We start from the raw sequence: 15,203 nt of genomic DNA, 5'->3' as shown, positions 1-15,203 counted from the left end.
TTATTTTCCTATCTCTATGCTTTTGACATCTACCTTGCTATAAGTTTTTATTTATTTATTTATTTTTATTTTTTGGCTGCGTTGGGTCATTGTTGCTGTGCGCGGGCTTTCTCTAGTTGCGGTGAGCGGGGGCTACTCTTCGTTGCGGTGCGCGGGCTTCTCATTGTGGTGGCTTCTCTTTGTTGCGGAGCACAGGCTCTAGGCACACGGGCTGCAGTAGTTGTGCCACGCAGGCTCAGTAGTTGTGGCTCACGGGCTCTAGAGCACAGGCTCAGTAGTTGTGGCACATGGGCTTAGTTGCTCTGCGGTATGTGGGATCTTCCTGGCCTAGGGCTCAAACCTGTGTCCCCTGCATTGGCAGGCGGATTCTTAACCACTGCGCCACCAGGGAAGTCCCAACCTTGCTATAAGTTTGAGGGCGCAAAGTTTACTTTGTAACCATAGAGAAAGAAAATATAATACTTTACTGCTAGTCTTGGTATTCTAAAATATATGATTGATGAATGAGTAAATGTATGTATGTATGAATGGAGGAATGAATGAATTTGCAGGGATGCCAATTAGATTACTCCTTTTCAAAAGTAGCAAAGGAAATGTTGGCGTTTAAAGTTTCAGAGTTTTCTTATCAGCTTTCTTTGGCCTTAGCTATTGAACTTGTAAAATGGAAAAACAAAGTGAAATGAAAGAGTGTCTGGTTTTGCTTTGGCAGGTTCTAGTCTTTTCATCAAAGTGAATAAACATGTTTTCAAGAATTCTTTGAATAATTGTGCTTATGTTTTCAATTGTGATGAACTCAGTTGATTCTTTTACTCTATTTGGCAGAAATCTGATTAGGAAGTACAGTTCACTTCCTGGAGGGTGGCTCAGATTGTCAAAGCTTTTGTTTATAATGTCTTACTAAAAAACTGAGTGGATTTCTTTCTTTCTTTCTTTCTTTTTTTTTTTTTTTTTGCCAAGATAGTAGAAAGTGCTTATAGAAAGAGCCCCGGGAAACAGAACTTAAATTGATGACTCCTAGTCTCCGGTATTCAAAATCCAAGATTCTGATTAATTCATTTGTTCTTTGTAAACATATTTATTTTAAAATGTCTTTAAAATTTTCCTTATTAAAATTTAGATTAATTTAAATAAAATATGAAGAGGTATAAAAGGGTGTGAGAGATTAGCCAATAGTCAAAAGTCAAGAGTTTTATATCACTGCGTAGATCGTTTAGGTTGCGGGGAGTATTTTATTGATAGTTTTTCTCTCTCTTTCTCTTTCTCTCACTCAGTTATCTATTTCTCTCAAATTTATTAACCAAAGACCATAAATGACTTCTTAACATAACTGTGGTTTCTTGGACTTAAATTTGAAAAGAATTAGATCCAGAACACAAATTACACACCTGTTTCAGCAGTGCCATTAAGACACAGCTGGCAACTTCATAAACAGGGAAATACAGAAGATTAAAAAATATATTATTTGTTTTACTAGAACTTACTCTGTGGGTACTTTGTTACTATTGTTTGGGTACTAATGGTAGGCCCTGGAGATAGTATGGTCAAAAATCTAAATCCCATCCTCAAATTTAATGAGGGAGACAGAAATAAGCAGCTTATGACACAGTATGAGGAGTGTACTTGTAGAGTGAACAGGTATGAATCCCATGCTTACCTGCTTGCCTCTATGTCTGCCACAATGTTTTAAAGTGCAAATTTCCCTCCACTGCAAGTTTCTCTAAGATTCTGTAGTTTTGTTGTTGTTTGTTTATTTTTGCTGTTTCTAATTTGAAACCAAAATGATCATTTAATGAAAAAGAAGATGATGAGAACTTGAGAATTGTTTTCTATCCAGGAGAAACAGATGCTTCTCATGCAACAGTAAAAATGAATTCGATATTATTTGCACAGATGGAATTTTGCATTTGAACTCCCTTTTGGGAGCAAGCTCTAACCAGGGCATCATAACAGGACCTAGCTTTCCAATACAGTATTATTGGCAGATAAATTCATGAAAGTGCTTTCCTTGCTACTGACACCTGGAACCAATCTGAGACTTCTCTTTCAGGACAGAAAATATTATATTGCTGGATTTTAAAATATTTTACTTTTATAGAGCATGTGAAAGAGAAAAAATTTTTGATGTCAGTTCAAAGAATTCCATTTGGATTTTCCCTAGATCAGATGGTGAAAAGGAGAGATACTCTTGCTGAGTTTATTTAGGTTGTGGTTCAGAGAATGTAGGACAAGCAGCAAATCAGCAGAAACACGGTAGGTAACAAGCTAGAAGAGACTAATGCTCACCAGGGTTGAGGATTGGACAAGTGCAGCCTCTGTTAGTCCATGATTCTGGATATAATGTTCGTTTTCCTCGTAAAATTTTCAATTTGGTGGATTTTAAGACTTTTTTAATCTTCACATTGACCTCAGCATGAGATCCTTTATCATGAGCTGATAAAATCTTTATTTTTAGCACTGTAACAACACAATTCCAAAAGTCAAAATGCATAGAATTTCATACTATCCTTTGAACTTTGAACAACTTAAATATGCATTTCAGAGTATAATGGAAAAGTGAACCAATGATGATAATGTGGAAATTTGCTTTAAAAATCATTAGGGATTAAGAGGTACAAATACTATGTATAAAATAGATAAGCTACAAGAATATATTGTATTGTACAACACAGGGAATATAGCCAATATTTTATAATAACTGTTAATGGAATATAACCTTTAAAAATTGTAAATCGTTAGTTGTACACCTGAAACATATAATATTGTACATTAACTGTATACACCTCAATAAAAAGAAAGAAAATCATTAGGCTCATTGATTTTGCACTGACTTCATCTCATTTATCTATATTAACTATCCTCTTCTTTCTTACATTTTTCAACTGCTACTTCTGTCCATATCACTATGCTAAGAGAATATCAGCCATTTGCCTACTGCAAATAAATTTTAAACACATTCAGCTATCAAATCTAAATAGAAAAAAGATGCACAGGAAGTAGAATTGTTATCCTGGTTTTTATTTAGATTCTGACTATATTATACTCTTATAGCTAGCTTTGTGTAATGTTATGACAAAAAGCAAAATGTTACTGCCAGGACATATTTTGTGTATTCTAAAGAGATTAAATAATATTATTGATTACTTAATTTTCTTCCCTGGTGTAAAATGCAAGCTGACTGGGATTAGGAAGCTGTCCTACGTGATGGCAGAGCTCCAGTTTTCGATATGACTCCTGATTCTATTATGTTCTTCCGTCTATGAAATGGATGTGGATAGGGATCAAGTAATGGGATAAATTGGGGTGGGGAAAAACATAGACCTAAGGAACACTGAATGCAATGTTCTGTATTATTAGGAGAGTTCTTACTGGCTCATCTATATCTTGGAAGATGATGGAAGATTGTGTGTAATAAAAGAACCCTATCTTGGCTGGTACCATATCCTGAGACTATGGCTGTCAGACGGCCATGTTTTCTTTATAGATTCACCAAATTCACCAAATTATAGATTCACCAAATTTTAGACGTCTAAGGGCTCTTAAGAGCTCATCTAGTCTTGTTTTATGTATGAGAAAGCAAGTTTTAAGTAATTAAGTAAACTGCTCAAACGTGTATGACTGATTGATTAGAGGTAGACTTTGGACTAGAACCCTGGTAAGATAAATGCATGAAGGGTACATATTGTAGTAGCCCCTCGCACATGGCCAATGCTCAATAAAAGTTCACTATTATTTTTCTACTAGACTGTAAGCTCAAAGAGAGCAGTAACCTTATCAACTCACTATTATAACTCAATAAATATTTGCTAAAAGAATAAACAAAATGAATCGAGTATTTTTTCTATTAAGTCAGAGAATGGGGAGGGGGAGACCATTTTTCCCCAAGTCTATAGTTATATTGCACTTAATAAGACCAAGATACTTTATGACATCATTAAAAGCATTCAAGTTCTCTTAAGCAGAAAATAATACAGTTGTATTAAAAGATACCAATGTGGTTATTTGTAAATTCAGTCATAGAGCTACTGAATCTATGTGATAATGAAAACCAGTTGATATTTCTATTGAACTGAATGACTTTGGACTAAATTGTCATGTTTTTTTGCTTTTAATAGTAAATACCTTTCCCTCTAAACTGACTTTTCTTTACTGGGCACTATGCATTTCAAAAGTTTGCTTCTATTATTTAACTAAGTTGGCAGGTGAAAGGAGGGAAATATGCACATAATTTTAGATAAGATCTTTGAGGTTTTTAACATTTATGTTTTTATCTTTTATGAGATTAAATACAATGTTATCAAGAACCTAAACGTTTTGTTTCAGAAATCATGACTTAAAATTTTCTCTTCATTGTAATGCATAAATAATAAATAATGCTGTATACATTATGGAATAATAAAAAGATTCAGACACTAGTCAATGATATGTTGGCAAGATAAGGCATCTTTAATATACTTAATAATAAACATAAAGCCATTTAGAATTTGAAGATAGTAACAGTTTTTACTTAGGGCAATGGCATTTTCCTTTGTCCATACACTGTATTTTCCTGGCATTTGAAAGGTAGAGGAGTCTAGAGTATACTGAGAGGGCAGGGAAGAGACTCAGGCAGAGAGCTCGTCTCAAGGCCTCCCCACTATATTTCCCCTTCCTCCTCCCTAACACTGACTGAGCATCTAGTATGTGCAAGGTAATGTGCTGTGTGCTTTTCAAAAATCTCGTTTCATGGGGAAGGTGGCGTCATCCCTATTTTACAGATGAGGAAGTCTGGAGACGTTAAGTTACCCACCCAACAAACCACAAATAAAACCCATGTAGGTCTGAGCCCAAAGCCTGAGCTTTTAATCACTGTGAAATATACTGCTTTAAACTGATTTCTGCCTAGTAGTACTACAGGATAAACTGGCTGAGAAATCATTTAAGTGGCTAGAGGCTTCCCTTTTAGATTACTAATACAAGAAGCATTTATAAGAAAGGATTACGTGTCAAGATTTTTTTCTTTTTCTTCTTTGCCTCTTTTCCACATAGCAGGATAACCCTGCTTTTGCTCTAAAAGCCTCCTGCTCTCACCATTACATTCAACACCATCTCTATTAGGAAAATCTAGGTCAAGGCCAGACTACTATGTTTACTATTATTATATAAGACTAGTGCTTTGATTTACTGTGAATGTCATAAACCAGGCCACCCATTTCCTTAAAAACTCTTCGTACTTAGTTTGAATAGATCCTTAGAAGCATTCAAGCACTTCAAACTCACCGTATGAATATTTCATTCCACAGAATGCCTTGGAGTTTCTTAACACCTGTTCCTTACACTCACATTTACCTACAGAAAGTAAATGAAAATGGTGTTAGTTATTTAGAAAAAAAGTAAAAAAAAAAAAACAAAAAACAATCGCAAGTAAATCCAAGTGGCATAACTCTTTAAGGCTTGAGTGATTCATACAATATAATCCATAAGAAACCATGAAAAGTCACTCAAAAGAAATAGAGTCATTTTTTGAATTAGTTATCATCCAATAAAGTATTGACCTAAGAGAAATATAGAAATGTAGAAACAGTGATATATTTTAATGCTTGTAATTGATGTTATGCTAAATATAGTCTGGATTAATATTCCATGCTAATGGAATGGAACAACTGAATGGTTAACCTATAGGAAAGACAACTGTTTTCTTACAATTAATGTTCACCACAATAAAAATGAAATCAAATCAAATCATTGAGAAATCCTTTGAAGGTAATGCTATCCAATTTTTAAAATATTTATTAAGCACCTATCATGTGCAGGACATGATGCTATATACTTCAGAGTATATAAAGATGAGCAAGATACAATTCTTGCCTTAAGGCTTATAATTCAGTAAGGTGAATAAAGTAAGTGTGTAAACAGTAATAAGTGTTCTAGGTCAGGTACAATATGCTTGGATGGGAAGGCCACATGTTGGGGAAGATGGAAAAAGGCTTCATGGCTGAAGAGCGATTTAAAGTGGACTTTGAAGAATAACTAGGTTATTTTCTCCCAACAGTTAAAATTGTGTATTACAATTATTATGTATGAAAGATTTGCCAGAAGAAATCTTTGGAAGACTTTCAAAATGCCTTTGTACATAGTCTATAATAGCATTCTTATACTTATTTATGTACCTGTTCCCTCTCTAGACTGTGATCCTTGAGGACGATGGTTATGTCTTATTATTCATCTTTATATTCTTAAAGCCCAGAATGGATAGGATTTTCATTCTTTTTTTTTTTTTGGCCATGCCGCTCAGCTTGTGGGATTTTAGTTCCCCGGCCAGGGATCAAACGCGGGCCCTCGGCAGTGAGAGCAGAGTCCTAACCACTGGACCACCAGGAAATTCCCCAGGATTTTCATTCTTACTGATTTAACAATTAGATATAATTCTACCTCTTCCCTAACCCCTCCCCTCCTACCCTCACACATTGCATTTTATAGGCACTGAGTGGCATAACAGCAGGTAACATTTGCTGGGGAGCACTTACTACATGCCAGACACTATTTTAAGTCTTTTACATTTATTTACTCATCTAAGATTCTAACAAATAGAAATTTGACAGGAATACAGAGATAAAAGGATGAGCAAAGAAATGTAAGAGAGAAAGGGGAGAGAGTGTTCATGGAAGAACCAGTTGTTCTGTTTATCCTGGGTACAGATTGAGTTGAGAATAATAGAAGGTATCATGGAGGACCTTGATTGATATGCAGTTAGGGCCTGAATTTAATTTGTTAGATAAAGGGGAATTTTCAAAGCTATCAGCTTAAAGAAGTTACATGAATTTAAAAATATATATATGAAAAGTAATCTGGCATTACCGTATCAAAACTATTGGAATGGAGAAAAAATGAAGACAGGGACCAGTTAGAAACTAGTGAAATTGGTAACACACAACAGTAACTAAATTGAGTACCAACTATAAGCCATAAAGTTTATAAGGAATTTTATCCATATGATCTTATTTAATATTTACAATAAGGTTATGAGAGAGGTACTATTAACAAATGAAAAAAGAAAGGCTCAGAGAGGTTAATTAGCTTGTTCAAGGCAGCGTATAGCTAACAAGTAGAAAAGCCAGATTTTAAGCCTGGGTTGGGGAGAATCTGAAGCCCCCAATCTTTCCATTGTACTGTCTTTCTAAGGCAGATGGGATGTGGGTCTGAGAGGTGGCCATGGGTGTAGATAGGAAGAAATATCAAGGGATGCTGCAGAGTTAGGGTCTACAGGTCTACAAATCCTGTCACTGGATTGGATGAGGACAAGCATCCAATTTTATGAGGAAACATAAAAACGTACTTGAAATTTTCAGCCAAGGTGACAGAGAGGATTGTAGTTTCACTAACAGAAATAGGGAAGTTAGGAGAAGGAGAGCATTTTAGGAGTGTATTAAGTTTTTTTTTTTTGTAGTAATCAATAGTCTAATTTAATTATTGAAAGTTTATTGAGTAGCTCATAGAAAGGAGAAAAAGCCGAAGAACCAGAAATCTGAAAGGACAAGAAACAAGAGAGCTCCAGAGATCTATTGGGCAGTCTCTTTATGGCTTTGCCATTGGAATCATGAACTCTAATCATTTTCAGAATTTGTCACTTTCAGCTCAAGATTTAAATTCTAGGGACAGAACATCTGATTGGCCTCTCTAAGACTGTATTAAATGGTGGAAGAGTGGTTCCCCAAAGAAAAACTGGGTTGAGCTACCACAGACATAACAAGAAAGAAGGGGAAATGGCTCTGGTCAGGCAAAAAACAACAGAGGTCTAGTACGAGGAGAATATAATGAATTAGAGATGCTGACAGACATACAAGTGAAAATGAGAGTGTGATTCTGGTGAGATTGGGTAGGTAGATATGGAAAATGGAAAATACTGACACATTGGCTCTAGCTAAAGTTTCTTGAGAAACCAGAACGAGATCTGCAAGTAGAAAATCACAGTGGAATTAAATAGTGGGAAAGATAAATCAAAGATGCTTAAAATGAGCTGTTGTGATTTGTTAAATAATATTGCTTATCATCTAAACAAAGCAGAGGATTGCTCATTCAGAAATTGTAGCAACCTGAGTGGACAGCCCACGGCCTTTGATGATTCCACCAAAGCAAGAGAGTATGGTAACTACCATGCATATCTTACTCCTCAACATAATGCTCTTCTCTTTAGTCCTTGAGCCTATAAGAACATGAGTAGGGAGGGACAATATTGGGGTGGGGGAGTGGGAGGTACAAACTATTGGGTATAAAATAGGCTCAAGGATGTATTGTACGACATGGGGAATATAGTGAATATTTATAGTGAATATAGTAATAACTGTAAATGGAAAGTAACCTTTAAAAATTGTATAAAAAGAAAAAAGAAAAAAAATTTAATAAAAAGAACATGAATAAGTCTGTTACTTGAAGACCTTTCCTTGGCTGCTTTCCAGTACTCCCTTTTCATATGTTAAGAAATCAGACATTAAAATTTGCTTTTGAATAAATCTTTTTTTGATTAGGCTTCAGCCCATATGTGTTTTCTTAAAAGAAATTTGGAAGAAGAGGAAAACCTATTTAGTTATACTGGGTTGTTAGAACGTTTCAAAAAAAAGTATTGTTTACAGTTCTCTGGTACTAGTTAAAGCCAGTTTTGTTGGACAGGAAGTGAAATTTTACATCTGATGCTCTCTACCCCACAAGAAGTGGTAGAAATGAAGAGTATCTTGGTATAGTGCATTATATTCCTAGTTATGGAAACTTATGGCAGGTAAATAGGTAGGTAGGCAAATAGATTTGAAAATGAACCACAGTGCTTAGAAAACTGATTATCACTTTTCTGTTGAAAAAGGTGCCCAGGGGCACTATTTTATACCCATTGGGAATATTGCTGTAGCAGGAGACTGAACAGTCTCTTCCTCAATCCGGAGCTCATCCAGATGAATTTCAGAGACCCTCTGGGGACATCAGAGACCTAACAGCTGTTGTGGACGTGAGAGTCTGGAGTTAGTCTGATGCCAGCGCCGTTACGTGCTTCATTAGTGTGCTGCCAGCTCCCTCCCTAGTAACATGATGATTGGCTTAATGTCTTATGGCACTAGAACCTTGATTTTTACAGATTTGGCTTGGCAGACAAAGTTGGAGAATTCTGAAAACCACTGTGTTAGAAAAAGAGAAGAAATCTTTCAAAAGTGGTTATTAAAGTTAACATCATAGAATTCAGACTACGTAGCCTTAAGGCACAAAATTAATGGGAAAGATTTTTCCTTTTCAAATGCTAAAAAAGATAAATATGACAACTTCATATTACCTTATCTTTCCCACCTTCTTTCCTGTTGTGAATTAAAATGAAACCAATTAGGAAAATGATCATAAGATTATGTTAAGTGAAAAAAAACCCATGATATGGAATTGCAGATACCAAGTGTTTCTATAATTTGAGTTCTTGATTCTTGAAAGGTCCATAAATTCTCTATGAGAATGTATTAAGACTGTGGTTTCTTACTCTGCTTCAGCCACACTGGCCTCCTTGCTGTTTCCTAAATAAGCCAGGCCTAGTCTCACCTCAGGGTTTCTGTACTTGCTGTATCTTCTGCCTAAACTCTCTTTCCTCTGTTATCTGTATAGCTCACTCCCTTACCTTCTTCAGGTTTTTTTCTCAAAAGTCCTTTCATAGGACTTTTCTGATCACCCCATTTAAAAGTATGTCCCTCTCAAGTATTTCTTATCCCACATCCCTGCTTTATTTCTCTATTATATTAAACATCATCAAATATTTTACTTGTTTATTAGCTGTCTTCCTCTGCATGAATGTGAACTCCTTGGACACTGAGATTTTTGTCTGTTCAATTACTAGATTTACAGCACTGGCACGTAGTATGAGTATTCAATAAATATTTGTTAAATGAATGAGTCTATAAAGAACTCCTACAAATTAGTAAGAAAACTACAAATAGGAAATTCACAGGAAAAGAAACGTGAAAGTCCAAGAAACCATGAAAAATTACTAATCAGGAAAATGCAATTAAAATGGCAAGATCCCATTTCACACCCATCAGATTGGCAAAAATTTAGAGGTTTGATAACATCAGTTTTAGAAGTCCAAAAAATATTGAATGAGTTAAACTGTGCCTGAGTTAACGAGTTAGAATACTGCTTGGCCCCTTGTATGTGCTATATAGACATTTGTTAAATAAGTACAAAGTACTTATTTGTGAGGATGTGGAACAACAGGGTGTCATACTTTGCTGGTGGAATGCAAATTTATGCAACCACTTGAGAGAGCTATTTGGCAATAAATGGTAAATTTGACAATAAGCACACTGTGACCCAACAGTATCTAGATTGTACCCCAGGACAAGGGTCAGCAAACATTTTCTATAATGGAACAGATAATAAATATTTTAGGCTTTGTGGCCATGGGGAAAAATTAAAGATTTTATGTAGGTACTTATATAACCATCTAAAGTAACCATTAAAACCTTAGAGCAGGCAGCTTAGCCTGTAGAAAAGTAGATGGCAGGCCACATTTGGCCTGAGGGCTGTAGTTTGCCAGCCCCTGATCTAGTGAAACTCCTTCTCAAGTACACAATATAACACATATAAGAGAACATTCATGGTAGCATTATATATAATAGTGGAAAATTGGAAATTGGAAATAACCTAAATGGCAAACAACGGGAGAATACAGAGTGTTGTATTCATATAATAGAATGGATAAATCTAAAAAAAGTACACATTTAAGTAAAAAAAAAAAAATTTAAAGGGTAGGTAAGTTATCATGTACCTGAGATTTTTAAAACATTACATAAATATATAAATATATTAATTATATACTATTTAATATATATATATATTAAAATAGTAAAAATGTGAAAGTGGATGATGAACACCAAAATTCAGGTTAGTGGTTATTCTGTGGAGTAAGGAAGGCTAGTCTGTTTGTAGATTGGTACATCAGGGGCTTCAAATGCATCTGTATAATTTAAATGAAAATATGAGGCAATTATGGCAAAATTAAGATCTGATAACACTAGAAGGTGTTCATACGGGTGTTCATATCACATTTTTGGTGTTTGTCATGTTTAATAATAACAAATATTTTAATATGTTATTTTAAGTTTTATTTGGATGATTTGGTGAGCACTTTACAACCAAATGCTGACAACAAGATTTCTTGTCCACATTTGTATTTGTGATATGATTTAAGTTGATGCTAAACAGAACCACTTGAGTTTCTATGAGAAAAGAATAGCGATAGGATGAACACAGAAATTATGTGTTCCCGCCAGTATCACAGCATGCTCCTCAAATGACAGAACAGGTAAACATCATAGGAAAATTAAATCAGAGTAAAGAGTAGTATAGACTTGATAAACTCAAGGAATCATATTTATGTAGTAAACAGTGTTTTGGCTTCAGTAAAAATCATTTTTCATATTCAATTAATGTTAATTTGAATTTTATTCGTTTTATTTGGCTTATATTTAGTTTGTAAAATTATTTTTGTTTTATAGTTGGATAAAACTTTAAACATAAGGAGTTCACAGCTAGCTTTTGCTTTGTACATACTGAGTTACACTAGGTCTGTAAGAATGTTTTTCCTTTAAATGAATCTGTACATTTCCATTGAGTTAGCTCTCAACTGTGTAAAACAGTATGTTTTAGAGAGAGGAAGGGACTTCCCTGGTGGTCCAGTGGTTAAGATTTCGGCTTCCAATGCAGGGGGCGCAGGTTTGATCCCTCGTCAGGGAGCTAAGATCCCACATGCATTGCAGCCAAAAAACCAAAACATAAAACCGAAGCAATATTGTAACAAATTCAATAAAGACTTTAAAAATGGTCCATAGCAAAAAAAAAAAAAAAAAAAAAAATCTTAGAGAGAGGGAAACACACCCATTAACAGTGGGATAGTGAGATTTGGGGGTTTTTTTTACTGTGATATTCTGCATTTTCCAAATTTTCTGTACTAATTACATGTTATTCTAACAATCAGAAAATAAACAAAAGCTTGTTAAATACCATTTAGCTATGTTTAAGAGTTTTATACTTATGAGGGTCACTACTTTGTTAACCTTAGAACTAGAGTTCCCCTTATTAGATCCAAAATCTGTTCTCTGGTTTGTCATGAATCACTGTTACTCAAGACCAGACCCGGAAATATGACTAGACCCAGTAATATCTATTGTCTCACCTGAATGTCGAAGTGCAGAAAATCCTTGCTCATCTTCCCACTCCCAGGTTGGTTCACTCTTATTGTGCATGGAATGGAAGTTAGGAATTTCATGATGCCAGTCTATGTCTGTGCTGCTAATAAAATAAAAAATGATGAAGAACTTATTAAGGAATTTCTTAGAACTTGAATGAAATGAATATATTTCTAGAGATTTAAACCTTATTAGCTACCTTCCCATCCTTTCACTTTTCAGAAATAGTGTTGTAAAGGGCTTATTGTTAAAAAGAATAATTTATTTTGCAAAATGAACAAGGCCATCTCTAGAATCTTGCAAGAACAAATTACTTGACTCTGCAATTTGACAAAAATTTTTTAAAGAGATGTGCAAATACATCTTTTCTCCACTAGCGGAATGCAACGTTTTCCACTTCACTACCAGATCTTCAAAAGAATCTGAAAGACACAGAGGTGAGAGCAAGAGCCATGCACATTCACCTGCTGATGCAGTCTCCTGTGAGAGGGTCGCAGCTCCCTGCGCAGTCACAAGGCCTGCAGCCATAGTCTCCGAAGCCCCAGTATCCCACCATACACCTGTCGCAATGTGGCCCTGCCACCCCAGGCTTGCAAGGGCAGTCACCGTTGCTGGGGTCACAGAAGGTCACTGAGCTGAAAGGAAGGACAGCTGATCCAACTGGATGACAGGAACACACTACAACAGAGAGGACACACGAGGACCAATGAGTGACCAGATTATCTGTGGAGATTAGGCCCAGCCATCCCAAACTGGCTTCCCTTCACCACACAGCGTATCTCTGAGGCTCCTCCTGTACCCACTTGGTGTATGCTCAATGAATGAAAGCTAATTAATGACAGATAAGAAGATGTCAACAGAAAAGCACATCTGCTGCTATACCACCTAATTTATCCTAAAATTAAAGGCATTAAATATGAATGGCTTTTTCTTGGGGTGATGAGAATGAATCAGCAAAGAAAACAAAGAAGGAGCAGTTAGTGAGAAAGGAAAAAAATCATGAGCGCATGGTGTCCTGGAAGCCAAACAAAGTTTCAAGGAGGTGGACGACATCAACTGTGTTAAATGCTGACAGGTCCAAGAAGATGAGGACCAGGAATGGATCATTGTACTTGACAGCATGAAGACCACCGGTGTCCTTGACAGGAACAGTTTCAGTGTAACAGTGAGTGGCGAACCTCACTGAAGAAAACTCAGGAGAGAATGGGAATAGAGTAATCTGAGCATGAGAACAGACAACTGTGTTGTGAGCTTTTCTATAAGGGCACAGAAATGTGGTGGTAGCTAATACCGAATGGATATATGAACTGAAGTAAAGGTTTGAGTTTTTGTCTGTTTTGATTGTTTTAAGATGGGGGAAATTACAGCATGTTTGATGTTGATGGAAATGATCCAGTAGAAAGGGAAAAATTGACGAGTAGAAGAGAGATGGGAGAATTTTTAAAGGAATACTTGAGAGAGGAAAAAAAGGATGGGATTTGGTGTAGAAGAGGAGGTGTTGGACTTGGGTAGGAGCATGATTAGTTCATAGTAATAGGATAGAAGGCAGAGCATATGGATACAAATGCAGGGAAGTGAATAAATGCAGTGGTGGGAGCTGGTGGGATTTTTCTTCTGATTGCTTGTATTTTCTTTTCTTTTTTGGCTGCGCTGGGTCTTCGTTGCTGTGCCTGGGCTTTCTCTAGTTGCAGCAAGCAGGGGCTACTCTTCGTTGCGGTGTGTGGGCTTCTCATTGCGGTGGCTTCTTGTTGCGGAGCACGGGCTCCAGTAGTTGCGGCATGTGGGCTCAGTAGTTGCAGCGTGAGGGCTCTAGAGCATGCGGGCTTCAGTAGTTGTGGTGCGTGGGCTCAATAGTTGCGGTGCGGGGGCTCAGTAGTTGTGGCGCATGGGCTTAGTTGCCCCGCAGCAATGTGGGATCTTCCCGGACCAGGGACTGAACACGTGTCCCCTGCATTGGCAGGCAGATTCTTAACCACTGGACCACCAGGGAAGTCCCCTGATTGCTTGTATTTTCTGGATGAAATAGAAAGCAAGGTCATCAGGTGAGAGAGATGATGAAGAATGGGAGTGGGAGAGTGAATGAGACACTTAGGAAGTGAAGTATAATTGCCAGCAGCATAAAGGCCACCTTTTGAGGTTAGTAGTCATCAACTTATAGTGACCCCAGATAAAATGATAGGTTGTTTCTCCACCGCTATACAACTGGGAGAGTTCAGGTTTGGTATAGGAAGAAAGCTTAATTTGATTTGTTGAACGTTTGTGTCCCCCCCTTCAAATTTTTATGTTGAAGCCTAATCCCCAATGTGATGGTATTTAGAGGTGGGGGGCCTTTAGGAGGTTTGGATACAATTTGGGGGAGATGAGATTGGTGCCCTTATAAGGGGATGAAGAATGCAGAGCTCTCTTCTTTGTGAAGGATGTGAGGCAACAACAGAGGTTGGCAGTCTGCAACCCAGAAGAGAGCTCTCACCAGAACTGGACCATGCTGGCACCATATTGCAGACTTCAACCTCCAGTTATTTCTCCAACTGTGGGAAATGAACGTTTATCTTTTAAACCACCTAGTCTATGGTATTTTGTTATAGCAGCCTGTATGGGCTAAGACAGCTCCTCAGACTAGAATCTATAATCAGCCACTTCTGCAGGTCCTTTCTATTAATCAAAAGTCCTTCCTCTCAGCCCTCTCCCAACTCCTGCGATTGCCTACTGCTCAGTTTGACAATCCCCAACATCTTCTTTGTTCATGGGCTAGCAAAAGTAGCTGAACAAAGTAAAAAAAAAATGTGCTTCTTGGGTTTATCACAAATTTGTGTACCCTAACCTCAGTAGGGCCCCCTAACTGATGCTCATTAGCCCTATTTATTCAATTGTCCCTGCCTATTTTTTTTTAAATAAAATTCCTCACAGTGGGTGTCCCAAAATTTCTCCAGGCTTTTTAATTCACCCTAACCACTTGGTCTGAAGATTCTGATCCACTGATAAGGTCCTCAGGTAATCTTTTCTCCACCTCAAAATCTC

The 15,203-nt window shown here is 36.7% G+C and overlaps 1 protein-coding gene across 2 annotated transcripts in view; it reads right to left on the bottom strand.

Annotated features, from left to right (window-relative positions):
* NTN4 (netrin 4) overlaps positions 1 to 15,203 on the bottom strand; it is a 109,909-nt gene that overhangs the window by 4,444 nt on the left and 90,262 nt on the right. Inside the window, exons 6-9 of one of the 2 annotated variants that reach the window (XM_082419421.1) lie at positions 12,650 to 12,863; positions 12,173 to 12,288; positions 5,257 to 5,325; positions 2,284 to 2,454 (exon numbers count right to left, since the gene is read on the bottom strand). In XM_082419421.1, the coding sequence (XP_082275547.1) occupies positions 2,284 to 2,454; positions 5,257 to 5,325; positions 12,173 to 12,288; positions 12,650 to 12,863 (570 nt within the window). The remainder of the gene's footprint in view (positions 1 to 2,283; positions 2,455 to 5,256; positions 5,326 to 12,172; positions 12,289 to 12,649; positions 12,864 to 15,203) is intronic. The other variant, XM_082419422.1, reaches the window with a different exon arrangement.

The sequence above is a fragment of the Balaenoptera physalus genome (assembly GCF_965194825.1).
Source record: "Balaenoptera physalus genome assembly, chromosome: 13".
NCBI classification, from domain to species: Eukaryota; Metazoa; Chordata; class Mammalia; order Artiodactyla; family Balaenopteridae; genus Balaenoptera; species Balaenoptera physalus.
This window is presented reverse-complemented; position numbering and strand designations above follow the sequence as displayed.